Consider the following 27,798-nt stretch of genomic DNA (forward strand, 5'->3'; position numbering starts at 1 on the left):
GAGCGTCACCGGAAACCACCGAAACTCCGGGGTAGAGCGGCCCGCGTTGTTCCTCTTTACCTCCTTCCGGGCTGTCCGTCTTTCTGCGAGAAAGGGCCGTGGGCTCCCCCTCTGCCCCGGCGGCCCGCGGGAGCCGTAAGAAGCCGCCGTGGGCGACTCGGCAGCATTAGATTGCATTGACCCAGAGGTTAGTGGAAAAAGCTACCTGGACGAAGCGGCTCTGTCTCTAGACGAAGGGACCAAGTCTGGAACGGGGACCTGCGTGAAGGGAGTGAACTGCCAGGAGCTAAGCTCCTTGGAAGTGCTTTTCCGGGATGGCACAGGGTCTGGGGATGCTTCCCCAAAGACGTGTGGTTGGGAATATTGAGCTGAGAGGCAGAGACTTGGCCTCTGGGGATTTGGGCAAATAAATGAACCGATGATTGGGAGCACTTGGGATAATAAGGAAATAATTATACTGTATAGTCAACTGTGTCTGTTTCTGTTTGTGTCTGCTTTTTGAAGGAGTAGGAATTTTAGAATTAAATACTGCCCTTCAGACAACATACTTCATCTCCTATTTGAAACACCCAGTTGAGAAGCTTTCCTTTACCTCATTTTCTTTTTCTAAGTTGTCATTTTCTTCATGGACTGGGAATGACACTACCTGTTCATTCCCATAGGGCTGTGAACAGTGGCCTTAAGTCTTACAATCAATGAAGTATAGAATCTAAAGTCTATGACATCGCAAAACCATTTACACCCAATTTTTAAGGAAAATTAGAATCATACGTAATCCCATAAAGGTAAATTTGGTATATAATCTTCCAGTCTTTTTTTCTATGTATATGTACTTTTTTTTGTAATAATTGAATTTTCCTCTACATTTTGCTTTCTAATCTATTTCTTTCACTTAATGAACAATTTTCTGTGCTCATACGTATTATACTTTAAGTGGTGGCTAGTATTCCACCGTGTGGGTATGCCATCATTTATTGAATTAACTCCTTATTGTTAGACATTAGGTTGTTTCTAGTTTATCACTATAATGAGAATAACAGTGACATTTTTATTATTTTCTTGAGACAGAGTATCTAAAATGAAATTTTAAAAATTTCTAATGTCAAAATTGCCCTCCAGAAAACACGTGAATTTACACTCAGCAGCTTTACTTCCAGCATCAGAGACTCCTCAGTACAATGACTCAAGCAGAAATTAAACTTTGTTCTTTGTTGCTGCAAGAGCATTTTGGAGAGATTGTAGAAAAAATTGGAGTCCACCTAATCAGAACAGGCAGCCAGCCACTGAGAGTAATTGCCCACGACACAGGAACATCGCTGGATCAGGTATGTGTGGGTGACATTTTAATTTGCTTTCATTCATTTTTTTTTTTGAGAATTTATTTTTTTGAGAGAGAGAGGGAGACTGAGAGGGAGAAGCTGACTCCCCGCTGAGCAGAGAGCCTGATGTTGGACTCAATCCCAGGACCCTGAGATCATGACCTGAGTCAAAGGCCTAACAACTGAGCCACCCAGGCACCCCAGCCATCTCTGAATACTTAGTAAATTGTTGGACAAAAATTGACAACAAAAATGAGCTGTGTCTTTAGATCTTTTGTCTCTTTTGGGTCCTATCTAGGTGAAAAAAGCCCTTTGTGTGCTCATCCAGCATAACCTGGTGATATATCAAGTGCACAAACGTGGTGTAGTGGAGTATGAAGCCCAGTGCAGCCGTGTGTTGCGAATGCTTAGGTATCCCCGGTATATCTATACCGCCAAAACACTGTATAGCGACACTGGAGAGCTCATTGTGGAGGAGCTGCTACTGAATGGCAAAATGACAATGTCAGCTGTTGTGAAGAAAGTGGCAGACCGACTCACAGAGACTATGGAGGGTCAGTAGCATATCCATAGCTGTTAGCAAAAGTGTAGATTGGCTGGCTACAGGACTGGACCCTCAGCTAACTTAAGCCGTCTCAATGGCCTCTTTCCTCCTATTGTACAGATGGCAAGACCATGGACTATGCTGAGGTATCAAACACATTTATGCGACTAGCAGACACACACTTTGTACAGCGTTGCCCCTGGGTGCCTGCCACTGAGAATTCAGAGCCGGGTCCACTGCCACCTGCCCCCATTCTTGTCATCAGTGAAAAGGACATGTACCTGGTTCCTAAACTTAGTTTGATTGGTAAGGAATTTTGACCCATGGGACTTGCCCTAGTTGTGGATTCTTCCTCAATAATTGTTAAATGAATGAATGAATCAGTTATCACAAATTTACCCTGTGCTAGATACTTAAGTCTCTGTCCTTTTGGGGCTTAAGTCTAATACAAAAGACTTTGATTAATCAAATAACCACGTGAGTACTATGGAGGAAAAGTATGAGGTGTGGTTTTTTTTTTTTTTTCTTTTTAAAGATTTTCTTTATTCATTCATGAGAGATAGGCAGGGTTAAGGGGAGGCAGAGGCAGAGGGAGAAGAAGGCTCCCTGCGGTACAGGGAGCCCGATGCATGACCCTGGGATCAGGACCTGAGGTGAAGACAGATGCTTAACCGACTCAGCCACCCAGGCAAAAGTATGAGATGTTATGAAAATATTTAACAGGGGACTAGATTTATCGGAGTTTAGAGCGCATGTTTTTTTGAGAAAATAGCATTTGAGCATCTGAGCTAAGATTTTAAACTAACCAGTGAAATAATGTATGAAGGGGTACAGAGGATAAACATTTTTGGCAAAAGTGCAGTGAGAAAAAAAAATAGGATAGTTGAGGAAGTAAAATATGGGTTAATGTAGTTAAGGGACAGTGAGCTAAGAGAGCCATGTGATAAGGATAGAAAGGCAGGGGCTAGATCATGCAGGACCTCATACAGTGTCTGTTCTTTATCCTAAGAGTAAAGGAAAACCACTAAAGGATTTAAAGGACATGACATGATCTAATTTGTATTTTTAAAAGATTTTCCTGCTTGCAGAAAGGATGGGGTAGAGGTAAAATATTGACAAACCCAGTGAAAAATTAGATACAGAAAGGTGAAGGAGACAGAGGTGCCAAGAATGACTCTGTGTCTGACTTGCATGTGGAGGAGGATGGTCCTCCTCCACTCACTGAAAGGAAGTATTTGGAGTAGGAGCAGTTTGAGGGAGAAAGTTAGTACTTTATTTTTTGCATATGTTGAGCTTCAAATGACTTCATCATTGCCTTGAATTTCTTGTAGCTCCTCAGCCTCCCTAGCAACATTAACCTAGAGGCAGCTGGAGATGTCTTGGGATGGAGGGACACATGCTCTGAGGTTCAGTGATTTTCTGAGATGTAACCCAGCTGTTCATCTGTTTTATTTGGCAGGGAAGGGTAAAAGGAGAAGATCATCTGATGAAGATGCTACTGGGGAGCCAAAAGCCAAGAGATCAAAACATAGCACAGATAACAAAGAGGTAACAGGACTAGGAGTCCTCACCCTGAGGCAAGGCAGAAAGAGCACCTAGATAACAAGCCCCAAGAGAGTTCACAAGGTTGAGAAGTAGTAAGATTATGAACGTCATTAAATATTGACAAAGAATAAACTAACAAAGTGTAAACTCCATTGCTGTCTCCCTTCTGAGGCTTAACTTACTTCAGTCATTGGACAGAGGCAGCATCTTATGCCAAAAAAAGGCCTTCTGTTTTCTCTCTCTGAAATAAGAGGCAAGGTCATGTGCTGAGAGCAAGAAGAGAGGGGTAAATGGGAGACTTTAGGATACTAGAGAAGAGTTCAGATAGAGAAAGATTATAAGTGAGTTTAGAGAATCTCTATTTGGATATTGTGAATTTGTCTTGTCAAGGCACTAATCCACATGATTAAATGATTTTTTTCTACTCCATGTAATTGCTACTAAGAAATAGTGAACAGTTAAATCCAAGCTCCTTACCAGAAAACTCACCAAGTACACTGTGTCTAAATGTTTCCCTCTAATCCTTTTCTCCTCCCAGCCCATTCCAGATGATGGGATTTATTGGCAGGCCAACCTTGACAGATTCCACCAGCACTTCCGTGACCAAGCCATTGTCAGCGCAGTTGCCAACAGGATGGACCAGGTGATACCTAAGTGGGTGGGACGGTGGCCTGAATCAGTAACATTCACTTATTTGCCAGATATGGCCATTGGCATATAGCCAGAGCCATCACAGCAGAGTGAATTCTGAATTGCAGTTCACTTTTCAAACCCAGACCAGCAGCGAGATCTTGCGGACTATGCTTCGGATGAGTGAGATTACCACTCCCTCTGCTGCCCCCTTCACCCAGCCATTGTCTTCCAATGAGGTGATTTTCATGTTCTTGTAGTACTAGTCTGACAGACTATTGGATATTTTAATTCTTATACACAGAGCCTGGGATGAGGTTGAGATCTGAGCCTTTGAAAGAGTTTTTACTGTTTGAAGTAAGACAAGGATTTTCTTCAGGTGGTAGGTACTGAAATATTTGGTCTCAGGGATCCATCCTTTAAGAACCTAAACCATTCTCTTGGTCAAAGTAAAGCTATTCCTAATTGTTCTAAGAATCCACTGTTTGGAATCTGAGAAATTTTGTTGGTGCTCAAAACATTATTTGGCCACTTTTATTTGTTTTGTTCGGTGTACTTATTTTGCGTATTTTAAATTTGTTTTTAGTATGTGTGTTTCTTAAAACATGAATACTTAATGTATCAAATACATTTTATTTATATTCTATTTCATTACATTTACCCATATTAAATATAGTTATATTTTCACTTTATAAAATGGAAGTATTTTATAGTATAAATAGTATTTATACTTTATAGTATTTTTAAAATTTTAAACTTATTATTAAACAAAAATTTCAGGCTTCTTTTCTTTCAGCAAAAGTCATTACATGACCTACATAGAAATGTATAATATTTGTTAAGTTGTAGCCCCTAAACTTTTAGGAATGATGGGCATGTTCTGTATCTTATTGTGGGTGGTAGTTACATGGGTATATGTAATTGTCAACACTTATCAGACTGAACCTCTAAAATCTGGGCTTGTTATTGTATGTAACATACCTCAGTTTAAATATGTATGTAATTTTGTGTGATCCCAGCCCAGCCCTGGGTATTCTTGTTCATAGTTTGATACCTATATTTATTCAGACCTTTTTTTTAATGTGGCTATATGTATATTTTTTAAAGTAGTTGTATGTATTTTTTATGTAGTTATATGTATATTTAAATTTTATGTAGTTATATGTATATTTTTTAGCAAAAAAATTTATGTAGTTATATGCATTTTTTTAGCAAAAAAAATAGGATTATACTCTATAAACTGTTCTAAGGGTGCTTTTTTCATATGACAAAGTATTGAAGCCTTCTTTTTCATGTCAGTATATATATGTAGATCTCATTTCTTATGGCAGTTTCATGTTCCATTTAGTGGCCATGCTGTACTCTATTTTAATTAGTTCCTTATTATTGTACATTTGGATTGTTTCTCGTTTTTTACTCTTAGAAACAATATCGCTGTATATTTGGACATATTTATACTTATGATATCTGAAATTAAAACATCTTTATTTCAATAATGTCAGCAATTCTAAGTTTCCAAACCCATTTTCACCATCTCTTTTTGCTCCATAGATCTTCAGATCCCTACCTGTTGGCTATAACATCTCTAAACAAGTTCTTGATCAGTATCTCACTCTGCTGGCAGATGATCCAGTAAGTCTGTTTTTTCTTTTCTCCTGCTGTGTTTACAATTTATTTCTGCCACTGAAACCTGTTATCCTTCTTCTGTAGCCTCATTTTCTACCTACCTAGCTCAGATAGTTTCTCTACCATCATCTGATAGGAAGGCTACCTGCTACAGACTCTTGGCCAGATTTGCTCCTTTGGAAATAGAATCACTGGACTTTCCATTCAGTTAACACTCTTTGTGTCTCTCTGTTTTTGTTTTTGTTTTAATAGCTAGAGTTTGTTGGAAAGTCTGGCGACAGTGGTGGAGGAATGTATGTCATCAGTATCCTTACGCATTATTTCCTTATAGTCAGGCAGCCTGAACTATGAAGAGGAATGGTGACTTAATGCAAAAAAGATTAGATAATATTCAGTAGACTAAATAAGTCAGAAAATTGAACTAATACATTGATGATAAAGAAGTAAAAAAGGACTTTTAATTAGCCAAATTTTAGTTAAACAAAAGCCTGACTTAAATCCTAGTAAATTGAGTTATTGAAATACTTACATACCATAAATGAGACCAATGTGAAAAACAAAATAGCATTTCAATTTTGAATTAGAGATGTAGGATTAAAACTAAGATCACAATGACCAGGCCAAAACATTACTGACCTTAATGCTCTGCATGAAGACTTGCATAAAGCTCTCGGATCCCTAGCCACAGCCACTCTGGAGTCTGTCGTACAGGAGAGGTAAGATGGTCACCCTGCTTAGGGTTGGGGTCAGACACTTCCTTTCCACACTTTATTTGAATAAGCAATTTGATCATTATGTAGGCACCCAGTATTCACACTTCTTGGTGCATTTTGCCCATTTTTCCACTGGATTGCTATAGATCCCATCCACTACTGTTCTTCACTCTAAATACCCTACTGCCTAATTCCTAATGATGCCATTTAACCAGGCTTCTGAAAGCCTTTACTTAAAATGCAGGAACTCAGGTACTCAGGTGAGTCAGCAGTTGGTAACTCCATCGTGATTAGCAGTATCATTAACTATCTGTGAAGTTGTAAAAGAAATCCCCGATCACTGTTCCTCTCTCTGGTCCTGGCTCCATCGATACAGAGCAACCGCCATTTGTGACTAGTAGCTAAAACTAATCTGTGTCATGCCATTTGCCTTCTTTAGTCTTTATTCTTTCCCAGGTTTGGGTCTCGCTGTGCCAGAATATTCCGTCTAGTTTTGCAAAAGAAACACCTGGAACAGAAGCAGGTAGAAGACTTTGCAATGATTCCAGCAAAGGAGGCAAAGGATATGCTTTACAAAATGCTCTCGGGAAATTTCATATCACTCCAGGTAATCAGTGGCATAACAGTCCCCAACCAAGGGAGCTAGCTGAGGGTGAAAGAAACTTCTGAGGCAAACATCCTGAACCCCAAGCAAACTCTGTTTCCAACTCTGAGATAGGAAAAGGAGAAAAAAAAAAAAAGAATTATAGAGACATAGCAAGGACTTGAAAGAGAATTGGGAAACTTTAAGTAGCCTGGTTAAAAAGAGGCACAGCCATGAAATCACCCAGAATTGCCCTTTTTCCTTAGTTCTTAGTCCTTACGCTTTGTCCTTTCCTCAGCCCTTAAGTCTATTATAGATGAAACCTGCCAATGGTTTATATTGGGTCCTCACAATGTGCACAGCCATGTAGTATGCCCTATGTGGGAACAGACAGTGGATCTGGGAGTCAGAATCATAGTTCTGCCTCTGATCCAGTTAACGCTGCCTACCATCATTTTCTCATCAGTAAAATGATATAAAGAATAATATGATTTGATATGATATGATATATGATATGATAATAACAATGATAAAAAGAATACTATGGTATAAAGAATAATATGATTTGTCCTAAAGATCAAATATGATCAACATGACACATAAGCATTGCTCAGAAAATGTTAATTGCCTTCTCTTTCTTCCTCACTGAGGATGCCTACAGTCAAATAGAAATAGCTCTCCATGTGGCTGATTTTGCCACAAATGCTGAATGACTGGGGAAGAGGAAAGTATAAGTGAAAGAGAGAGAGCTGAGTTGCTCTGAATGGGACAGGTGTTTACTTTGCCATTTCTGAAGAACAGTGTGATTTCTCTTCTCTTTCTTTCTGTGGACAAATAGGAAATTCCCAAAACGCCAGACCATGCCCCATCCAGGACCTTCTATTTATATACCGTGAACATCCTGTCAGCTGCCCGAATGTTGCTGCACAGATGCTACAAGGTGATTTCTTCTGGACCCTCTCCCCATTCCCTCCACACAGATAAGGCTTCACCCTCATGCCCCCTTTAGCCATTTTACTTGAGCTACTAAATAGAACCATGTGCATTTCTTCTCTCCCCTCAGAGCATAGCCAACTTGATAGAAAGGAGACAATTTGAAACCAAAGAGAACAAGTGAGTAGCATTTTCAGTTGAGTAATTAACATTTTTCAAGGTCAAAGTCTTGAAGGGGAATATCCTATAGAAATAAGAACCAAGAGAGACAATAACAAATCTAGTTGCATTGAATTATTGGCTTAGGTTGACATAAATCATACATTATTCTAAACTGTTAATGATATACCCCCAGTGAAATAATTTTGCAGTTTAAATTTATAGGAAATGTACAAATTGGCATTAAACTTTAAGTGCAAATGAGAGGCAGTAAGAGTTTCAGGAGCAAAGTCATATTTCTAGTTAAACTTGTAAAAACTATCTTTGGAAGGTGGCAATATCCACTTTGACCAGGAACATGGGAGAAGAAGGAGTTATGCCAAAATGGTAAAAGAATCGACAAGAGGGACATGCCTCAGAGCTGTGTTTGTCTGACAGGCGTCTACTAGAAAAGTCTCAGAGGGTGGAAGCCATTATCGCATCTATGCAGGCTACAGGTGCAGAGGAGGCACAGCTCCAAGAAATAGAGGAGATGATCACAGCTCCTGAACGCCAGCAGCTAGAAACCCTGAAGCGTAATGTCAACAAGTAAGCATCATAAATCTCCAACCTATGTTTCAAAATACCTTCCAGACAAGTCCACCTCAACACCCCGTTACCCTTCCAACCTCACCCAAGCAAACCTAAACGCACCCTCTTCTTCCCCAGCTCAGTTGGCAGAATTTAATCCACCTGTTTTCCCAGGCTTAAAAACTCTAAAAGCATTTCAGCTTCTACTGCCTTATCGCACACTCTTGTTCACCAAGTCTGTTGATTTAACTTCAGTAATGTGTCTCAAGGGGCGCCTGGGTGGCTCAGTGGGTTAAAGCCTCTGCCTTCGGCTCAGGTCATGATCCCGGGGTCCTGGGATCGAGCCCCGCATCGGGCTCTCTGCTCAGCAGGAAGCCTGCTTCCTCCTCTCTCTCTGTCTGCCTCTCTGCCTACTTGTGATCTCTGTCTGTCAAATAAATAAATAAAATCTTTAAAAAATAATAATAATAATAATAATGTGTCTCAAATCTGGCCTTTCATCTTGGTCCTCATGCAGGCCTTTATCACTTCTTTCCTGGACTTTTGTAGTCACCTCCCCCTTCAAACCATCTCTTAAAATGCCCTCAGTGCCATTCTCCATGGCCTCTGATCTTAAATAATGAATGTTCAGTCTGTGTAAATGCTTTCACTTTTTCACTCAGGTTGGATGCTAGTGAAATCCAAGTGGATGAAACCATCTTCCTACTGGAGTCATATATTGAGAGCACCATGAAGAGGCAATGACCCAGAAGAAGAGCCTTTCTCAAAAATCTGGGGCGGTTGGAAGGAAAAATAAAGGAGGTGACTGATGCATTCTCTGCAGTGAGATACATTGCAAATTCCTTTTTTTTTTTTTTTTTTTTAATTTATTTGAGAGGGAAAGTGAGCAAGTGTGTGCACATGAGAGAGAGAAGGAAGGAGTAGGAATGAGCAGGGGAAGAGGGAGAAGCATACTCTCTACTGAGCCGGAGCCCAGCATGGGGTTTGATCCTGGGATCATGACCTGAGCCGAAAGCAGTTGCCCGACCGACCGAGCCACCCAGGTGCCCCCATTGCTGATTCTTATATTGAAATGCCCTCTCTATCTCTACTGCCCAGAAAACATCAGAAAGAGTTTGACATGTTTTTTGAAGTTTGCTGATCCTGTATTATCCTCATCATTGTATTCTCCACTCATCAGATCTCATTAGGAGAAAGGGCCTCAAGTCAACTAGATTAATCATCTATTAGATGCATTAAGTTAAGCCAAGCCTGTGTTTGAATATCCATGGCAGTGGAAGAAACTTCTTCCTAAGCAGTTCATTCTGTTCTCAAAAGGCTACCCCTATTCTTTATTTTGTTAAGTTGTAATCACACACACAAACACACACACACACACAGTGTAGGGAATATGAAAGATACCCACACAGAGGGAAGTAAAAGCTATTTTCAGAACTAGCAGGTTCTGAAAGATACCTAGATTGGCCCCAGCATTCACATTGGAATCTACGGATAAAATACAACTTGCCAGCTCCAGGCTTCTAGCACATCTGAAACCGTGTATGTAAGACTTAGCACAATGCCTGGCATACAGTAAGGACTCAAGAAGTCATTGCCTTCCTCTTCTTCATGGTTTCTTAAAAGCAGCAATTCTAAGTTTTCTCTCTTAGTGACTTGGGTAGATAATTAACCTACCTGATGTAATTTGTCCCAGCAGCTTCAGTTCATTTAAAGCAGGTAGGTGCTATTACAGTCTCTTCAGTTTCCTCTTCAATGTCCATTCTCTCTAATTCATTAAGATTAATGAATTTAATTGTTCGATCAAGTGCCAATTAACTGCTAGCCATTATACTGGATATAATATACCAGGATCAATAAGTTGCTGTCTCTGCCTTCAAGCCACTCACCATTCTTTACTGAGCAACTGTTATGTGCCCAGGAGTGGGCTAGGCTTTAGGGATACAAAGATGAATAAGCCTTATACACACAGCCTAGTGGGAGGAGACAAATACAAGGAAATACTGGGTGGGGCTCTAGCAGAAAAGTACTGTATACAGAGAGGCAAGAGGGAAAAGGGTCAAGAAAGAAAGCAATCGCAGAGAAAGTGATAATCTGTCTTATGAAAGAAGAGGATTTGCCAGGTAGGAGGGGGAAAGGGTCCCAGAAGGAAGCAGAGCCTGGTTCCAGGAAGAAGTGCAAATAGGATATAACCAGAAAACAGGGCCTAAGTCCTGCCAGCATTGAGGCTGGACAGCCCACAGGAGCAAGGGGGATTGGGGGTGAGGGGGTCCTCAATATACTGTGCTTAGTAGTTTATCTTCTAAGCAGTTGGAAGCAAGATGATGAGATCTGTTTGAGAAAGATCACTCTGGAAGCACCCTAGAGAATGAACTGGTAGGGGAAGGACTATTTGGAGATGTGCAGTAGTATCTCTGGCAGAATAGGAGTAAAGCTAGGACTAGAACAATGGAGGCTAGAGAGCAAGACATCCGAGAAATTTTAAGGAGATAGAATCTACTGCACTGGGTTGCCATATGAGTGAGAAGAAAGAGAGGGGAGGGGAAAAGAATGTTTCCTGGGTGTCTGGTCAAGACACTAATTCGAGGTGACACCTACTACAGCAGATGGGTGTATAGAGCTACAGAGGGGTGCTTAAGTATACACAGCCTGTGGCTGGTGGGAGGGAACATGTGAGTTGAGAAATCATCCAGTCTGAATCACTCTCCTTAAGAAAAGAGGGAGGAAAAAGAGGAGCCGAGGAATTAGAGGCTTTCTTCTTTGTCATTTACTAGCATTGCACCCTTGGCTCCTCCCCAAGGCTTCTGCCTAAATTTCCCCGGCCTCTCTCCGACCCGGCCCAACACTCGGGGCGGCGCCGCTGGGCCAGCAGAGGGCGCCAGGCGGACCGCAGCCCAGAAGCCACGTTATGGCCGCCTCGCGGGTGCTGCTGCTCCTGTCCGGGCACCCTGTGTCGCCGAGCTTCGTGCAGAGTGTGTGTCGCCTCCTGGGCGCCGGGCCAGGGTTCGGGTCGTGGCCCACGCACTGCGGCTTTAAGCGAGGACGACTCGTCCTCTCGGACCGGCCATTCCCAGGCGCTTCGACCACGCTTCCGCTCCAGGTCCGGAGAAAGGGGAGCGGGGTGGGGGGCAGGAGTGGGGTGTGGAGCTGGCGCCAGAGGCCAGGCTCCATCAGACTCGACCTCCTCCCCCATCGCGCGGCGTTGCCCAATTTTTGCCCGGCTTCTGAAGCCTTAAACCAAACGGCCACCTACCCCCCGCACCCCCACCAGCGACCCCCTTTCTGCTCTTTTGTGGCACTGGACCAGCAGCAGCTCAGGGCTCGGGGGTCTGAGCTGCCCACGAATCGAGGTGTGGATCTGGGTGTGGCCGTCATTCTGCAGTCCAGCGACCAGACTGTCTTATTAACCCGAAGGACAAGCACCCTCAGCCTTTCTCCCAACCTCTGGGTACCCCCAGGTGAGTGCCCTGAGAACAGAATTCCAAGTTCAGGAAGAAAGTGGCCCTTCACCAATAGTGCTAATCCCAGTCTCAGGAAAACAGGCCAGCCTACAAATATGGTGAGTCCCCTTTTCACAAGGAGTTGCAATGGCATCTACACCGACTGGAGGAGAGGGGTAGTATAGTGTGGGGGGTGGGGGATGATACGGGGGTGGTTCCTGACCAAGACCATCACCACTTACCTATTGGTCCCACTGTTGTTGCAGGTGGGCACGTGGAACTTGATGAAGAGGTAACCAATCAGCTAACCCGACCTTTACTGGAGGCCCTGAAACCAGAGACCTCTGGCTGGGGCTGCCTTGGGTATGGGCTGAGGGAGGGGCAAACAAAGGACTTGAAGGAGACCTGTGCAATTCTCATTTCCAGCTGTTAGACGGAGGGCTCCGAGAGCTTTGGGAGGAGAGTGGATTGCAGCTGCCCCAGGACCAGTTCTCTTGGGTCCCTCTGGGGTTATGGGAGGTGAGACAGGAACCTGAAAGAGGTCCCTTCCTTATTTAACCAAGAGCCCTCAACAACTTTGAACCCACCAAAGCCAAAGAACAGCCCTTCACGTGCCTGGGCCAGAGGAGAAATGATTAACTGTGGGTGGATGGTTTGGAATCCCCAAACCCACAATCCCCACCCATGTCCCTTCTGCACCATCTCTACCCTCTACTTCTTCAGCTATATTTACAAAGTCTCAAAAAGAATTAGGAAGTTCTCATTTTTGCTGTATTCTCTCCTAGTCTGCCTACCCTCCAAGGCTGAGCTGGGGTCTCCCCAAATACCATCACATCATTCTCTATCTTCTCGTGGTCTCCCAGGAGTCACAGCAGCAGCTGCAGGTAGGGCTGACAGTGCAGGAAGGAAATGGGGGCTTGAGACCCAAGCAGACTAATTCTGTGACGGGGGGGGGGGGGTCAGAGATATTCAAGAAATCCAATAGCCTCCCCCCCACTTGCCCCTGTCCCAAGTCTCTCCCCATTCCACTTGTGGGTAGGCCACAGTCAAGAACAGGCCTCCTAAGAGAGGCCACGGCTAAGGGGATCTAACTATCTGGCCTAGGCCCGGATCCAACCAAACCCAAATGAAGTGAGCGCCTTTATGTGGCTGGGACCAGATGTAGCAGCTGCAGTGGCCACTATGGAGGATGGTACAGAGACATCCAGGCATCTCTCCCAGGAGCTACCACCCTCCATCCTGTAAGAGCTTTGGCCTGACCCTCCAACACACCAACACATACTTGAATAGTCCCACCTCTTTCCCCTCCTCAGGGGGATTTTGTGTCCTGGGGGACATTTAGGGAGTGGGCTGGTCAGCTGATGATGAAAGGGGCACATGATACCAAAGACACTGTCCATCCAACTCCAGGGGTTCCTGCTTCAGCTGGCTAGCACTGACCACTGGGTTTGAGTCCCATTCCCCCAAAGGGGCAAGTCATTTAACCCCCCTTGAACCTGCTCCTTTTGGTAAATGAGGGGAACACCCACCCACCCCTTTCCTCCTGTGGCTGGGAGGGTTCCATAGAAGAGGGCTAAGCCACTGACAGGAGCACAGCCCAAACAGGAGCCATCATTATGCAGTATAGTAGAACTAAAGGAGGATGGAGGAGCTCGACCCCTGGCCTTGCCCGTGTCCACACTGCTGCGGACAACCCCAACCACAGATGAAGGAAAAGAGAGGGTCAGCTCTGGGACGAAGTTTGCCCTCAGGCTCTGGCTGCAACATCTGGGCAGGTAAGGGCTCTGCGACATTGGGCCGAATGCTCTATGAAAGAGAGGAAGGAAGAACAAATGCTCCCAGAACTCCTCAGTGGGACACCCCGCCCATGTGAAAGTAGGCCCAGGGTCTGCAAGGAAGCATAGGACATGGGCCTCCTCCCCGCAAACCAGGGCTCTGGAAATGGAAGTGCATAATTCCCCTGGCCCCAGCCCACCTCCAAGACACTCACAGACATTCACAACCTTTATTATGGGTAAGAACTTTGCTACAACTTTGAGAATAAAAAGTAAAATTACAACATAGGCCCTAGGCCCTGGAGGAGCCTGAAAAAGGAGAATGGGGAGAGCATGAGGTCTTCCCACCTCCCAGAAAAGGTGCAGAATGAGCCAGACCTAACCATGGGGCCATGGGCCTTTTGAAGCTCATGGCCCAAGCTGGTCAGCATATGAAACATTGTGAACTTAAATATATAAATAGAGAGAGACCGAGGCAACAGGCCAGGCCCTGCTCCCAAAGCCCTGGGGATCAGAGCTAAGGCCTTATGTCCTCCTCAGTCATACTGGGAAGTAGGAAGCAGGGGAAATCATCTTTGGAGTATTTTGGTTTTTCTTGTTTATGTACAAAAAAATCTACAACCCAAAATAGAGTTCTCTGTCCCTATGTCTGCCTGTCTGTCTGACCAAAGAGAACGGAATGGACATGAAGAGACAATGGATGTGGGGAAGGAACAGAACCATAGGTTTGGGGAAGAGAGGGCATCTAGGGGACAAGAGAAAGGCCCTTTCCCCATGACGCTCCAGCCAATTCGGCCCCTCCCCCAACTCACACCCCAACCCATGTGCCTCCCACTGCCTAGGTTAACATACCCAAAGGAATGTGCCAGCCATCTAAAGAACATTTCCAAAAATAGAACCCAAATGTCCTTAAAAAGAGGTTAAATATTAACCCTTTGGGTGCTGGCCTTGTTAGGCAGAGAGAAGGCCAAAATCAGGTATCCATGAAGGTCTTTCTGACCTTGGGCCAAAGCCCCCTGATGGGTCAGAGTAGCCAGGAGTCTGGACTGCACAGAGTATTTGCTCAGTGTTGGGAGGCAGTGAAGTTTCCATCGTCCAGGGGACTCAGTCCAGGGAAATGATGTCTGACCGGCAGCCAGTCAAAGAGGGACCTGAGGATAGGGGTCCTCCAGGCCCCTCCCTCAAGGCCCCCCCAGGGGCCACAATGCTACTGACACGGCCAGGAGGGGGTGCTGGAGTGGTGCTGCGGTGAGAGCTCCCCAATGTGGGGGCTAGTGGACCCAGGAAGTGGGAAGGGGTCCCTCGGTACTGGAAGAAGTGGCCAAGGGCATCCTGTTCATCTAGCGAGGTGATGACGGAGGGACCATAGTGCTGGGAGGAATCAAGGGCACAGTTTAAGATTTTCTCCTGACTTCACCCGCCTCCCAGTCACTCATCTCAGAAATATCCTGGGATAAATCAACCCCCTGGATCCCCAAATAGCCTCTGAGAAGCAGGGGAGACTCTCTTTCCCCTACTTCCCCACCCCACCCATGCCCTGCCCCTATTCCCTGCCTTGAGACAGCCCTTCTAGCTTGCTAGGTTTTTGGCCTTGTGGACGTCTGAAATGCACGGAATGTCCCTCTGGGGCAGGCACAGCACTCAAGTACACATGACTCCTGTGTGTGTGTGTGTGTGTGTGTGTGTGTGGGTGGCAGGGGGTGGGGGCAGTAAAGGGGTGGTTGGAGGGAGAGCAGTTGGGGGCAGAATTTTAAAAACTCAAGACAGAATAGTAACAGGAGATCAAAGAAGACATGGGTGAGAATCCGAAGAAGCACAGGTAGGGTCTAGTAGGGAAATAAACTGCCCAGCCCCTGTCTCCCAGCCCCTGCCTTTCCTCACAGAGAAGCAGATTTAGGTCTCAAGGGAAAAGGGGGGTGGGGGGGGGCAGGGCATCAGTGCCTAGAAAGGAATCTTCAGAGATCTGATAGCTTCATGGGAGAAGAGACCACTTACCTGACTTTCAGTCTGGAGGAAAGAAAACAAATCTAAACCTGGTAAGAAAAGAAAAATCAGAATAAATCTCCTGTCTGACCCCTCCATGGCCAAAAAAATCCCCAAAGAAGTCCCTTGGATTATAGCCTTGGCAAGAGAGCCAGAAGTCTTTGAAAAGGAACAGGGGTTCTGATCTCGTTTGGGGGCAGCTGTAGCAAGGAACAGCCCACCTTGTGATCAGTGTCCTACCTTGGATATCAGCCCCCAGTGGGAAAGCAGGTGGGTACTCATGTAGTGGGAGACTGGATAGGAAATCCCCGCCCAGTGTGCCCATAGCAGGGCTCCGTAGCACCGAAGATGGCTGGTGACCAGATGTCAGGACTCTGTGAGGAAAGAGGAAGAGCTGAGGCAGCCAGCGAACCACAGATGCCCTTACCCAGCTCAGCCTCCTGAGTCCCTTCTCTGCCCTAGGGTTTGTCCAGTGATCAGAAGGCATTCCTGACTTCTTCCTCTGCCTCTCTGCCGTGGACTCAGCCTATTTCCTCATACCCTTTGCTTCCAGGTAGTGCTGGGATGGCAGCTGAGGTGACAGGACAGTGCTTTTTGGTCGGGGGCAGGTCCTCCTCATCTGACGAACTCTCTATTGTCAAGTCAATAACTTCAACTTTCTTCTTATTCTCCGATGGATTGCCCTCTTGGACTGGGCTGTACTGGAGGCCTGCGGGTGGTAAGAGGACTGTGTCTCAGAGACGAAGCCATCCAAGATGTAGTTCAGCTGGGGGACAGGGGGTCACTCACCATCCAGCCCATACCCTGGCGGGGGGCAAACCTCAGATGCCTCCTTCTTGGGTTTCATTGGGCACCAGGATCCATCTTCCATGAACTGGATCTCATCACAATCCGAACAGGAATTAAGTATCTCCATGAATAAGCTGGGGGAAGGGGAGAGATGGGAATTCATGGGGCTGGGAGATGGCTGGGAACAGTAGCCGGGGAGTTCTGGGACTCACCTTCCTGAACCTCAGGAACTGAGGTTTCCTTGTCTGTATTCACTCTACTAACTCTTGAGTTGTCGGAATCAAATAAAGTAAGGTAATATAAAAGAGATTTGCCAACTTTAAATGCTTAATTTTCCAAACATTCTAAGCACACGTTTCACGTGGTACTTGCAACAAGACAAAAGGAGCAAAGATACCGAACTCTATAAACCATCTCAAAGAGGGCACTGGGAACGAGAATTGTCATTTAGGCTCTGGACGAGGGTTAGGATTAGCTAGATCAGTATAACAGACCCTCAGAAGAACTTTTTTGCCATTGTCAATGAAAGGTCAGGTAGTTGTTCTAGGAGATATATTTTATCAGTTCAATGCACTGATTCTGCCACTTAGTAACACTGAGAACTTTGAGCAAGATAATCTCTCTAGGCCTCAGCTTCCTCACCTGTAATGACCATACCCATCTCACAAGGTTAATTATAAGGATTCAATGCGATGAGGCATGCAAAGTTCACAGCATAATGCCTAATGCTTTAAATCCTCAATGTTGGAAATATATACAGTTGACAATGAACAACATGGGGGTTAAGAGCACTGACCCCACATAATCAAAAATCCATGGATGGGGTGCCTAGGTGGTGCAGGCAGTTGAGCATCCTACTCTTGGTTTCTGTTCGAGTTGTGATCTCAGGGTCATGAGATCGAGCCCCATGTCAGGCTCCACTTTGGGCACAGAGCTTGCTTAATATTCTCTCTCGCCTGCCTCACAAGCACATGCACGCGCTCTCTCTCTCTCTCACAAATAAATAAATAAATCTTTTTTTTTTTTTTAAGTCTTTACTATTTAAAAAAAAATTCATGGATAACTTTTGACTCCCCCCAAAACTTAAATAACAACAGCCTACGGTTGACCAAAAGCCTTACCAATATCATCAACAATCAACACACATTTTGTATGTTATGTGTATCATATACTGCGTTCTTATAATAGGGTAAGTTAGACAAAAGAAAAATATTAAGAAAATCATAAAGAGGAGGAAATAAATTTATATGTGCTGTGCTGTATTGAAAAAAAAAAATCTGTGTAAAGTGGACCTACACTGTTCAAGGGTCAACGGTATATTATAAAGGTAAAAAATTATACCTATACATATAAAGGGATTGATAGGTGAAGAGCTGGGGTTCATGGGAGGGGAAGGAAGGTCTCTCCATATATAGATGGGGGGGGGGTTGCTAGTGGAGGTCCTAGGTAAGAGGAAGCAGAGTGGCCCTACCCATCAATGATAAGAGATTCATAAGGAGCCTTCTTGTCACACACAGGACATGTCCATGTTGGCTTCTTCTCATTCATCTGTAGATAAAGGGCAGCATCGAAGCTCTGCAGGTGGGCGCAGGTGAGGGCCCGACAAGGGACTGTCAGGCGCATCTTCCCTAGCTGAGAAGAGAGGAGTTCTCTGGTCAGAGTCCCCACATCCCAGGAGGCCTTACTCTGGTCGCCCTAGGAGCCCTCATCTGGGCCCAGAGTTTAATCCAGCTCCCCCTCCCCCTTCTCATCTCCCTTGTACCCACCGGGCACATGAGTGACACCCGGAGACTCGTAGTGGCCACCTCACTGTCCGGGTCAGCGGTCAGTTTCTCCTTGACTGAAACAAGAATGAGGCCAGAGCCACGGGGTCAGCAAAGCTGGAGATGAAGCCCAGGAGGCGGTGAGGCCAGAAGCAGACGACTCTGGCTGAGAGGCAGCCACGCAGAGTGCCTTTGGGGGCTGGGGGGATGTCACATGAAGACTGGCTGTGAGGGAGAGTTCCCTGTCCCTAAAGATGCTTAAACACAGCTGTGGGACACTGGGACAGAGATGACTTAAAGGTAACTGAAGCATCACAATAGGGTTAGATCAGAGGATCCTGTTTCTTCATTTTTTTATTTTTTTAAAGATTTTTATTTATTTATTTGACAGGGAAAGACATAGCAAGAGAGGGAACAGAAGCAGGGGCAGTGGGAGAGGGAGAAGCAGGCTTCCCACTAAGCAGGGATCCCAGGACACTGGGATCATGACCTGAACCAAAGGCAGATGCTTAATGACTAAGCCACCCAGGCACCCAGATCAGAGGACCCCTAAGACTCTTGCCAGTCTAGGAGCGCCTGGGAGGCTCAGTGGCTCAGCAGGGAGTCTGCTTCTCTCTCTGCCCCTCACCCCACTCGTGCGCTCTCATTCTCAAATAAATAAATAAAATCTTTTTTAAAACAAGCCTCCAGTCTAAAGAAGCTGGAAGCAGGGTCTATGAGGTGCAAAGCAGATGTATAATTGAGAACGCAAGGGTGTCCCTCAGTGCCTGAGATTGGGCTGACTTCTCAACAACAAAGACTGGTAAGGGGCTAGGGGTAGGGTTGGATTCGTGTGTGACGTGAGGTGTACTGTCACAAGAGGGGGATGGGTCTGACCATAAAGGCTGGAGGACCAGGAAGACTCAGATCCAGATCAGGGGGGGAAAAGGGGCAGGGTGTTACTCACTCAGTGCCCGAGAATGGTCTGGGTTCCGGATACCCTTTGCTCTGAGTTTCTGTAGAAGGGTCCCCGCAGTCAGCTGCCTCACCAGGTACACAGACAAGGAGTAGTTCTACATGGAGGGAGGGGAGGCAATTAGCCTCTGTTCTGCACATCACCACCACCTTCCCAACCCTCTGTCCCAGGAGGACCACAGACAGTGGGTCTGAGCAGAGGAAGATGTTTTCCCCAACTCCGACACTGGATGCTGTCCCCCTCACACCCTGCAGGCTTCTCTAGGTTCCCTGCCCCAGCCCTGCTCACCCGTCCAAATTCAGATGACCAGTTGACCACGATGGTGTTGGGAACTGTGGCCGAGAGACGAGCCAGAGGTGTGATGTTGATCGGGCGGCTAGGCCTCTTGGGCTCAGCCCCATTCTTGGTAGGGGGAAGGTAACCCTGGGGAAGGCAGACATGGGTCAAGACACTTTTATCTCAAGTTACTCACTTCCTGGAGGGAAGACCAGCTCGCTCAGTGACCAAGAACATGGGGGCCCATTCAGTGACTTGCAAAACTACAGAACTATCGAGGGTTGGGGGGGGGGGGTTCGTTCCTGGGGACAAAGGAGAGCTTATTCATTGACCAGGGAGACAGAAACCTACTTCCTGAGTTCCTGAGGAGGGAAGAACAGGGATGCCCCACTTCTTCCAACTCTTAGCTCTAAGGTCATCACTTCAGAGAAGTCTTCCCTCAACCTCTGGATTGAACTAATGTGCCTCTTTGGGTTCTGACAGAACCCTTTGTGCATCAGCCCTATCTCAGTATTCTTGAGATTGTGTTAATCCCTTAGTGAACGGACAACCTATGACATACCCAGGCACTGTGCTAGGCATGGCTCCTTTGTAATAGGTTTGCACTGAACATTTAAGAACTGAAAGAGGGAAGGGGTCATGGCCAGAAGAAGGGAAGAGCATTTACCGGCAGGGGGCACAGTTTCCCATTGACCTTGACAAAGAGGTTGGGGGGAAAATAATCCTCCTGGGGACAGCTGGTCTCACAGAGACAGAACCTGGTAAGCGAGAAGAAAGGATGAGAGGGTGGGGGAGGTGGTTTCTTCTTTCTGGTGGAAAGGCAGGGAATCTCTGAAGGTCCGTCAGAGATGTCGGCACCTGCAGCCCTTAGCACCCGACGAGTCCCAGGGTTGGGATGGACGTGACAGAGCGGCTCTGTCTCCTAGCCGTGTCCAGCACACCCTGATGGCATTCCCTCCACCAGCCCCCTTGCCCTGCCCCGCAGAGCCCAGCAGGGAAGGGAGGAGGATCAACTCACCTTAGCTGCACCTGTATAGTATAGTCACATTTGGCTCCTGGGAGAACCTCTCTGTGACAGGGAAGGAGAGGGAGACATGTCAGGATATGGCCCCCAGAGGACAGGGCTGAGAAGAGACACACAAGAGAATGAGACAAAGCAGATGCAGGAAGATGGGGACAAGCAGGAGAGCAAGACAGAAGAGAAGAGAGTCGGAGAAGAGAGTCCAGGGTTCACCACCCTGGGATGAGGTAGGAGGGCTAGGAGATAGGTACCTGGATGTGAGAATCTGCTGCACCTGCTGGGGCGTGAGGGCAAAGGTAAAGTGTGCCTCTTCGAACCGCTGGCTAGAAGTGGATGCTGAGAACACAAAGGGGCAGTTACTCCTGAGCCTGTGACAGGCAGCCACAGATGCTGCCCCCAACCTAGGCCGCTGATCCCACAGGACTAAAGTCTAAGAAAGGTTTGGGCGAGAGGTATGGATGCAGGAAACCTGAGGAAGACAGAGCCATACCAAGGGTGGTGGGCCGGATGAGCTCCGCATAGACTTCATAGAAGGGCAACGGTTTCATGGTGACATCAGGGTGCACAGGCTGGGGCAGAGGGGGGTGCATGTCCACTTCACGCTTGGGGCCCAGCAGGGTGCCAGGGGCCAAGAGGGCTGGGGGAATGGGAGCTAGAGGACCTGGGGAGCCGACAGGAGGGGTTCCAGGGGGCAGAGAGAGAAGAGAGAGATCAGAGGGCCCCAGGGTCTTCCGGGGAAAGCGTCGGCGGTAAAGCTCTTTGATCTTCATCTGGACACTGGGGGCACAGCTGGACTTGAGGAGGTGCAGGGCCTTGGCCAGGAGCTCGTGCTTCCGTCCACTCTTGTTCCGGCCAGCAAAGCCGAGCAGCACCTGAAGCTCAGACACCCGGAAGCTCATCACCATATGCTGTGGAGAACAGAGACACTCAAGAATACTGCCAAGGAGGGGTGCCTGGGTGGCTCAGTGGGTTAAGCTGCTGCCTTCAGCTCAGGTCATGATCCCAGGGTCCTGGGATCAAACCCTGCATTGGGCTCTCTGCTCAGCGGGGAGCCTGCTTCCTCCTCTCTCTCTGCCTGCCTCTCTGCCTGCGTGTGATCTCTCTCTGTCAAATAAACAAATAAAATCTTTTAAAAAAAAAAAAAAGAATACTGCCAAGGAGGCTGGGGCTGAGCTACCAAGTAGGCAGTGTCCCTTCCCCACACCCCTCCCCAGGGGCACTCATCAGAAAGACCTTCTGCAGCCAATGGATGACTGCCACACAGTCCATCTAGCCAAAGGGACATCTCAGTCCCATTTCAGGAACCCTCAGGTCAACCATATCACTAGCCCCCCAGAGCTTGAGGAACTCTAACTCCCCATGCCTGTAGGTCAGCCAGGTGGAGCAGGGTGCAGACAGCAAGCCAGCCATAGGCACACCAATGGGTCCTCTACAGCCTACCTCCATCCCTGCCTTGAGCCTGGCAGCTCCTTTAAGCTGCTTATCTCCTCTCCTGTTCTTTCTCAGACTCTCATACCCATCCCAGCCTCTTGGGAAGAGCATAGGAGACAGGGAGAAGGAGGGGGAGAAAAGGATTCAGGCCAGAGAGCCCCACGGCATACCCCTCCCAACACTTCAAGCTACCTCAGCTATTTTCCCCAAGCCTCTGAAGCATTTGTGGCCAGGGTTTTCAAGTCAGGGTTCAATACTTGTAACTCCCCCCAAATCCTTTCTAAGCATCATTTACATGAACACCCCTCCCTTAGTCCTGTTTTTCTGGGAGGCAAAGGACCAAAACTTGGGGCAAAGAGGTTAACAGTAAATCACCGAGTCCAGGCCACCCTCTTGTTTATCTGTTTACTCCATCTGCCAGGAACTAATATCCTGTTTCTCTCCTACATAGAGAAAATAAATGATCCTCCCCCTCCACAGCGGTGGAAGAGGAGAGGGCAAAGCTCTAAGCAGATGGGTGGATGAGGAGAAAGCGTGGGGCCTCTGAGCAAAACTGCAACTTCTCCTAAAGGCAGCTGGGCCCAGTGACTAGACCTCAAGCCCACCAAGGGCTATGGCTCCATTTCAAAAAACAGAACAAAGCGAGGAGGCAGGGGGATGAACCCAGCGGTTCAAGGTTCTGTGAGATGTCCTCAGATATGGTTACCCTCAAGACTGTCTGGCAGTAGGAGGGCACCAAAAACTCTCTCCTCAAAGGACACCCTTCTGTGAATCTCTGGGAGACCCTGTCATGGGCAGGCCTTGCTAGCCCTCCACAATTCGCCCCGTCAAAGGAGGTTTTATGGCTTTGGGCCCCTTTTGAGGAACGTGATGAAAAACTTGGTTCTTCCATCTTTCTCCCACCCTTATTTCCTCTGTCCTGTTTTTATTTCTCCATTAGCTTTATCAAGAACCTCCCCCTTTCTATCCCATAGTTTCGCACTCCTCGGTCTCTGCCCAAAGACACCGATTCACTAAGGCAGCACCTTCCTCTGAGCCTGCAGGATGCTTCTGCCCCACCCCTCGATCTAGCCGCCCGCACAGCCCCGCCCCCTAGATCTCAGCCGCCTACTGGTACTTCCCAAGGCTCTGATCCCAACAGCAGCCCCAAAGCTTCCATCCTCTCAGCTGCATCCCCCCAGGAGCCTTCCATACAGCTGCCCCCCAGTCCCATCCCCACATCCGCCCCCTACTGTGGTATCTCTTGGCATCGATCAACTCGCCCCCTACGCCTCTACAGCAGCTTTTACCCCTGGCCCTCCTCCTCCATCTGCCCCAACTACCAAATCCGACTTCTACCCCCGCGTCCCCGCCCCCTGCGCCTCGGCCCCCAACAGCTGCAATTCCCCGCGGCCCCACCCCTACATCTGCCCCGCGGCCCCGCCCCCGGAGACCCGCCGCAGCCCGGTCCTCGCCCACAGCCACTTGGCTCCCACCCCCTGCAGCTAGTCTCCGCCACGTCTCCAGACCCCACCCGAGCCCTCAGCACCCAGTCTCGGTCGCTTCCCTGACTCGGCGTACCGCCGGGCTCAGTCCAGATGGGGATGGGGGAGGGGGCCGGTACCTTTAATTCGCCCAGCTCCGCCATCTTGAGACATCGCAGGCGCCCGAGCCCGAGCCCGAGCTCAGGCCCAGGGACCGGCGCACAACTCTCCACCCCAGCGCCGGCCGCAAATGCCGCCTGCTCCGCCCCGTCCGGCCCCCTACACCTCCCCTTCCCGGCCCCGCCCGCCCGGCTCCGGACAGGCCCCAGCCTCAGCCCCTCCCTCCACCGCCGGACCCAGCCCCTGCACGTCTTTGGCCTCGGTGCAAGACCGGAGGGAGCGTAGCCCGAAAGACCGCGGGGTTCCCGGGGGTAACGAAGAGGAGGCGGACCCGAAGTGCCTGGGGGAGGGGGCTTTGCCACGCCAGAGCTGGGAGGAGATGAGCTTTTAGGGAGCCAAAGATACTTGAAATATGGAGGGAAAGTATCGAGAACTGCTAAATTTTAAGAGATATGGGGGAGGGGTGGCGGAGTTGGAGCGAATACCGTCATCTCTTCTACAAGTTTAACCGGCTAAAGTCAAGAGTTCTACCAACTCGGGAAATACCTGAGATCTGAATCATTTCAGAGAAGCTATGGAGTTGTGAATAGTTCATTTCTAGACGGCTGTTCTCAATCCTACGTCCCCCCAAGCCCCCCCCCCCCACCACCACCAGCTACGGTGTTGCTCGTGGTCCCGCGGTAGGACTCAAACTCGACAGCAAAAAAGTTTGGTGCGATGAGCGGGACTTACCAGCACAGTTGCACGGAGCGGGGAGGGAGCTCGGGAGGCTCGGAGGGTGGACTGGGGAGGTGGGGGGAGGGGGCCCAGCGCCGCTCCCGCTGTCTACAAGGCTGGAGGTCGGTCCGGCAGCTGGACGCTGCAGCCGCAGCTCCGCCCGGACGGGAGCTCCGCCCGGCCCAGCGCTGGGGCTGGGGCCGCCCCCTCCGGGGTGAGCCCGCCAGGACCGCGGCGACTGAGGGAGGGGGCGGAGTCTGAGGCGGGAGAGGGAGGGATTCGGAGCCGCGAGCGGAGAGATTAACTCCTCGAGTGAGCGGGTCAGGAGGGAGGACGTTCTTGGATCTCTTCATTCTCGCCCGCCTGGGGTGGAGTCCTGCTGCAAATGTGGCCGGATGGACGGGGATCTGCCCGCAGTTGGAGGTTCCTACTTGAAAAGAGCCTCTTCTGCCTGGGAGAAAGCCTGGGCTTGGAGAATCCAAAGTGTACCTAAGCGCCAACTCTACCTGTGGTCCCCCATCCTCCTACCCCAAATAGAACGTCACCAGAGACCCCACGCCTTTGGTGTAGCTGAAGGTGAACGGGGGGGGGGGGGGGGTTCCTTACCCTCAATATTCATCTTTCTGCTCCCCTCTGAACTGCCTGCTCTTCTTCCAAAGCCTTTGACCTTCCAGAGACCCCTTTCTCAACCAAGCTCATCACTCACATGCAGGTACCATGAAAGCACCAATTTTAGGGCCGTTTACCCAACCTACCTACTGGAAAAACTCATAACATTTTATAGTTAGTGGCTGGGACAGAAGCAATAATGTCATTTGTTCAACAAACATTAGAATGCTGTTCAGAGATTGTTAGGTGCTGAGGACATAAAAAGCCTTGCAGGAGCTCTCTATCTAGCAGCGGCAACAAGACAGTTAAACCTGTAATTGTCATAAAAATAATCATAAATAATATGAATTACCCTCTCATTTAGCTTAAACCTTCAGTATAATCCTTCCCATGAGACCCCTTCCAAGCCGCAAGAATGAAGGTACCAGCCCGGCAATACCCCCAGGTACCTGCTGAATTGGACCATGCCCAGCTACTCTGTGGCTTGTATCCCTGGGGAAGATCTGTACCTTCCCATGACACTCAGGTTCTTTCCCTGATGCTTTGCTTCCAGCAATGGTGGGACTTAAAGCTAAATTCAAGCTCAAGTATTCAGTTCTAAAACCCAACTGTCTTCATCAGGCCCCAAGCTTTTGTTCTGTTCAGACCTCTAGGTCCAAAGTTACTATGGATTAGTTTTTATCTTCTAGAATTTTCAGTGATTGGAGAGGAGGAGGATAGAGAGGATTTTTTTTTAAAGGGGGGGGTATTCTCTGGAGTGATAGACATGTTCATTACCTTGATTGTGTGATGGTTTTATGGGTATACACATGTGTCAAAACTTATCAAAGTACTTGCAGTTTATTGAATGTCAATTATCATAACTCATTAAAGCTGTAAAAATGTAAAAGAAAAAAAGTAAACCTCACCTTGAATCTTAGTGGTTTCATAAAGGAGGGATAAAGAAGGGATCTCCTTTAATAGTTAATTTGAGGTTATAAGTTCCAGCACCCCTCCAGGATAACATAAAGTAGGAAACAGGGTGCCTGAATTTGATCCTGTATCCCAGCTTGGCAAGGACAAGAATTTTTTCTGTGATGCTCACTCTCTATCCCCAGTGCCTGGCCCATAGTAGACTCGTTCAATGTCAGTTTAATGAATTGTTATCTGATAAAGGAGGGAAACTACAAATTAGGACCATGTTCTGATGGGAGGCATTCAAAGATACAGTCTGACCCCATCGTGGCGACCACGCTTCACCTACACTCACCCATATACTCTTATATCTGAAGCCTGAGGAACAAGGAAGAGAAAAAGGAGTAGGAAGTACCTACCTAAGTCCCTCCTAGGAGGAATGGGGAGAACAGTAGGACTAGAGCTACTTTAGGAAACAAAGATTTGTTTATGAAATCAAGGAAAATTTCAGGCCTTGGGGTTGTTGGGGTAAGAGTTTATGGGGTTATACAGAGGGAGACTGTTTGGAAAGGCCAGGGGTTGGGAACATTCCATCCTGTGTTAGTATTCACACCACTGACCATTCCCATAGCTCAGCCATCCTGGGATCAGTTTCCACTACCAAAGCTGCCTTCTAACTCACACTTAAAGTTAGCCAAACACTCTCCGCCTGTGTGGATCTCTCCCTCTCTCTCTCTCTAAGCAATTTTTTCATTCTTCCCACCCCGCACTCCATAAATAATGATTGTAATAGTCCTTTTATATTCTTTGGTAACTCAAAGAGCAAGAAGGGAAAGAGAGGATCTGTTCCCCTTCATGGGGAACTTGGATCTTTTGATGCCCTTCTTCCAGCAGCTGTACCCTCTCTTTCCCCATCAACCTCTCCTGTCTCCATTCTTCCTGCTTTAAAGCAGTCCTGTGCCCGTCCATACAAATCCCAAAGCTTGTCCTCATCTTCTCTAGGATGCAATCTACACAGCTGCTCTCTTCTGGGCCAACCCCCCCTACAGCCCTGGGGTGGTCCCTGTCTTCCAAGGCAGCCCCTCCCCACTCTCCTTCCAACCCAGTGTGGCTCTCTAGGGCCAAAACCGAGTCCTCCTACACAGCAAAACCCAGCAGGGGGCAGGCTGGGAGAAGGACCAGGGAGGAATCTAAACCGCAGTTCCAGATGGGGAGGAATTCACTGCCTCTCTCTCACCTAGCAGTCTGGCGAGTGGAGGGACAGGAAGGGGAGGAGGCCCATGGGAAGTGGGCAACAGAGATACATTTTTTAAAGTCTAACAGAAGTGGAGGGAAGAAGCCAGCTCTGAGTATCCCTTCCTCCCTTTCCCAGGAATCTGACTTTTACATCACTTTGTACCTGGGCAAAGAACACAGACCATGTGAGTCTTTGTGCCTCAGATCTAGATGCAGGGTATGACACAGGATCAAATATTTTAGATTGTACAGCTTGAAGGAAATCCAGGTCTCTCAATTTCTCCTTCTTAAAAAAGATAGTGGACGCAGGAATCTCAAGACGGAGAAAAAAGATTAGAGCCAGATTTGAGAAAGAGAAAGAGTGTCCATCTCCATTTTCACAGAGAGCTGTTTCTCAATCATGAATCTTGGCCCATTTGTGGATGTATTGTGAGCAATATTTTTTTGCTGAAGTGTAACAGCAGAGACAATCATAGAGTGAAAAGAGTAAGGGTAATTACTATTTCAGATATACGCACTATGATACAAAGTTTATTTCTTACTGTGGATCATAATCCAAGTTTGAAAGCTGCAGACTTTTGGAGCGATTTGTGATTTAAAAAAAAAGGGGGGGGGGGAATGAGAATGAGAAAGATTCCTCCCCTCACTCCCCTTTAAGCAGAGAAAACCAGGACATCCAACACTACATGCCTCCTGCTTTATTTTCC

General features: G+C 47.6%; 3 protein-coding genes across 11 annotated transcripts; 2 read left to right on the forward strand and 1 right to left on the reverse strand.

The window, feature by feature from the left end:
* The first annotated feature begins 55 nt into the window (after nucleotides 1-55).
* On the forward strand, nucleotides 56-9,450 carry POLR3C (RNA polymerase III subunit C). 4 transcript variants are annotated; one of them, XM_059375974.1, is made up of 16 exons: nucleotides 56-187; nucleotides 663-785; nucleotides 1,120-1,325; nucleotides 1,618-1,873; nucleotides 1,984-2,169; nucleotides 3,323-3,411; nucleotides 3,947-4,051; nucleotides 4,167-4,277; nucleotides 5,590-5,670; nucleotides 5,917-5,968; nucleotides 6,320-6,380; nucleotides 6,834-6,984; nucleotides 7,799-7,900; nucleotides 8,024-8,073; nucleotides 8,491-8,640; nucleotides 9,285-9,450. In XM_059375974.1, exons 3-16 carry the CDS (start codon nucleotides 1,179-1,181, stop codon nucleotides 9,364-9,366), a joined length of 1,623 nt encoding a protein of 540 aa, XP_059231957.1. In that variant the 5' UTR covers nucleotides 56-187; nucleotides 663-785; nucleotides 1,120-1,178; the 3' UTR covers nucleotides 9,367-9,450. The 4 variants fall into 4 exon arrangements, with proteins under 4 accessions (XP_059231957.1, XP_059231956.1, XP_059231959.1 ...); XM_059375973.1 differs by lacking the exon at nucleotides 663-785 and having other exon boundaries at nucleotides 57-187; XM_059375975.1 differs by lacking the exon at nucleotides 663-785 and having other exon boundaries at nucleotides 59-187; nucleotides 4,185-4,277.
* A 1,697-nt stretch (nucleotides 9,451-11,147) lies between these two features.
* On the forward strand, nucleotides 11,148-16,453 carry NUDT17 (nudix hydrolase 17). Of its 5 annotated transcripts, none has more exons than XM_059375981.1 (8): nucleotides 11,153-11,719; nucleotides 11,891-12,077; nucleotides 12,326-12,351; nucleotides 12,486-12,578; nucleotides 12,845-12,943; nucleotides 13,164-13,300; nucleotides 13,682-13,834; nucleotides 16,371-16,453. In XM_059375981.1, the coding sequence occupies exons 1-8, from the start codon at nucleotides 11,528-11,530 to the stop codon at nucleotides 16,372-16,374; spliced, it is 891 nt and encodes a 296-aa protein (XP_059231964.1). In that variant the 5' UTR covers nucleotides 11,153-11,527; the 3' UTR covers nucleotides 16,375-16,453. The 5 variants fall into 5 exon arrangements, with proteins under 5 accessions (XP_059231967.1, XP_059231968.1, XP_059231964.1 ...); XM_059375982.1 differs by having other exon boundaries at nucleotides 11,927-12,077; XM_059375983.1 differs by having other exon boundaries at nucleotides 11,285-11,719; nucleotides 11,930-12,077.
* On the reverse strand, nucleotides 14,051-24,661 carry PIAS3 (protein inhibitor of activated STAT 3). 2 transcript variants are annotated; one of them, XM_059375979.1, is made up of 14 exons: nucleotides 24,368-24,661; nucleotides 21,112-21,529; nucleotides 20,873-20,957; nucleotides 20,619-20,669; nucleotides 20,268-20,358; nucleotides 19,613-19,747; nucleotides 19,316-19,421; nucleotides 18,373-18,446; nucleotides 18,078-18,238; nucleotides 16,607-16,740; nucleotides 16,358-16,526; nucleotides 16,058-16,191; nucleotides 15,830-15,867; nucleotides 14,051-15,205 (listed from the first exon to the last, which is right to left on the reverse strand). In XM_059375979.1, the coding sequence occupies exons 2-14, from the start codon at nucleotides 21,524-21,526 to the stop codon at nucleotides 14,939-14,941; spliced, it is 1,860 nt and encodes a 619-aa protein (XP_059231962.1). In that variant the 5' UTR covers nucleotides 21,527-21,529; nucleotides 24,368-24,661; the 3' UTR covers nucleotides 14,051-14,938. The 2 variants fall into 2 exon arrangements, with proteins under 2 accessions (XP_059231962.1, XP_059231961.1); XM_059375978.1 differs by lacking the exon at nucleotides 24,368-24,661 and adding an exon at nucleotides 23,656-23,777.
* Between the last annotated feature and the right edge of the window lie 3,137 nt (nucleotides 24,662-27,798).

Source organism: Mustela nigripes, chromosome 14, assembly GCF_022355385.1.
Source record: "Mustela nigripes isolate SB6536 chromosome 14, MUSNIG.SB6536, whole genome shotgun sequence".
In the NCBI taxonomy this organism is placed as follows: Eukaryota; Metazoa; Chordata; class Mammalia; order Carnivora; family Mustelidae; genus Mustela; species Mustela nigripes.

What these genes read in the sequence shown, in the direction of transcription:
- POLR3C (XM_059375974.1), top strand. Translation starts at nt 1,179, where the DNA reads ATGACTCAAGCAGAAATTAAACTTTGTTCTTTGTTGCTGCAAGAGCAT. An exon ending in TCCTAAACTTAGTTTGATTG is followed by an intron (nt 2,170 to 3,322) that starts GTAAGGAATTTT and finishes TTTATTTGGCAG; the next exon opens with GGAAGGGTAAAAGGAGAAGA. An exon ending in CTCTGCTGGCAGATGATCCA is followed by an intron (nt 5,671 to 5,916) that starts GTAAGTCTGTTT and finishes TTGTTTTAATAG; the next exon opens with CTAGAGTTTGTTGGAAAGTC.
- NUDT17 (XM_059375981.1), top strand. Translation starts at nt 11,528, where the DNA reads ATGGCCGCCTCGCGGGTGCTGCTGCTCCTGTCCGGGCACCCTGTGTCG. An exon ending in ACGTGGAACTTGATGAAGAG is followed by an intron (nt 12,352 to 12,485) that starts GTAACCAATCAG and finishes TCTCATTTCCAG; the next exon opens with CTGTTAGACGGAGGGCTCCG. An exon ending in TCCCTCTGGGGTTATGGGAG is followed by an intron (nt 12,579 to 12,844) that starts GTGAGACAGGAA and finishes ATTCTCTCCTAG; the next exon opens with TCTGCCTACCCTCCAAGGCT.
- PIAS3 (XM_059375978.1), bottom strand. Translation starts at nt 23,679, where the DNA reads ATGGCGGAGCTGGGCGAATTAAAG. An exon ending in ACTATACAGGTGCAGCTAAG is followed by an intron (nt 20,359 to 20,618) that starts GTGAGTTGATCC and finishes CTCGCTTACCAG; the next exon opens with GTTCTGTCTCTGTGAGACCA. An exon ending in GCCAGGGTATGGGCTGGATG is followed by an intron (nt 16,527 to 16,606) that starts GTGAGTGACCCC and finishes TACCACCCGCAG; the next exon opens with GCCTCCAGTACAGCCCAGTC.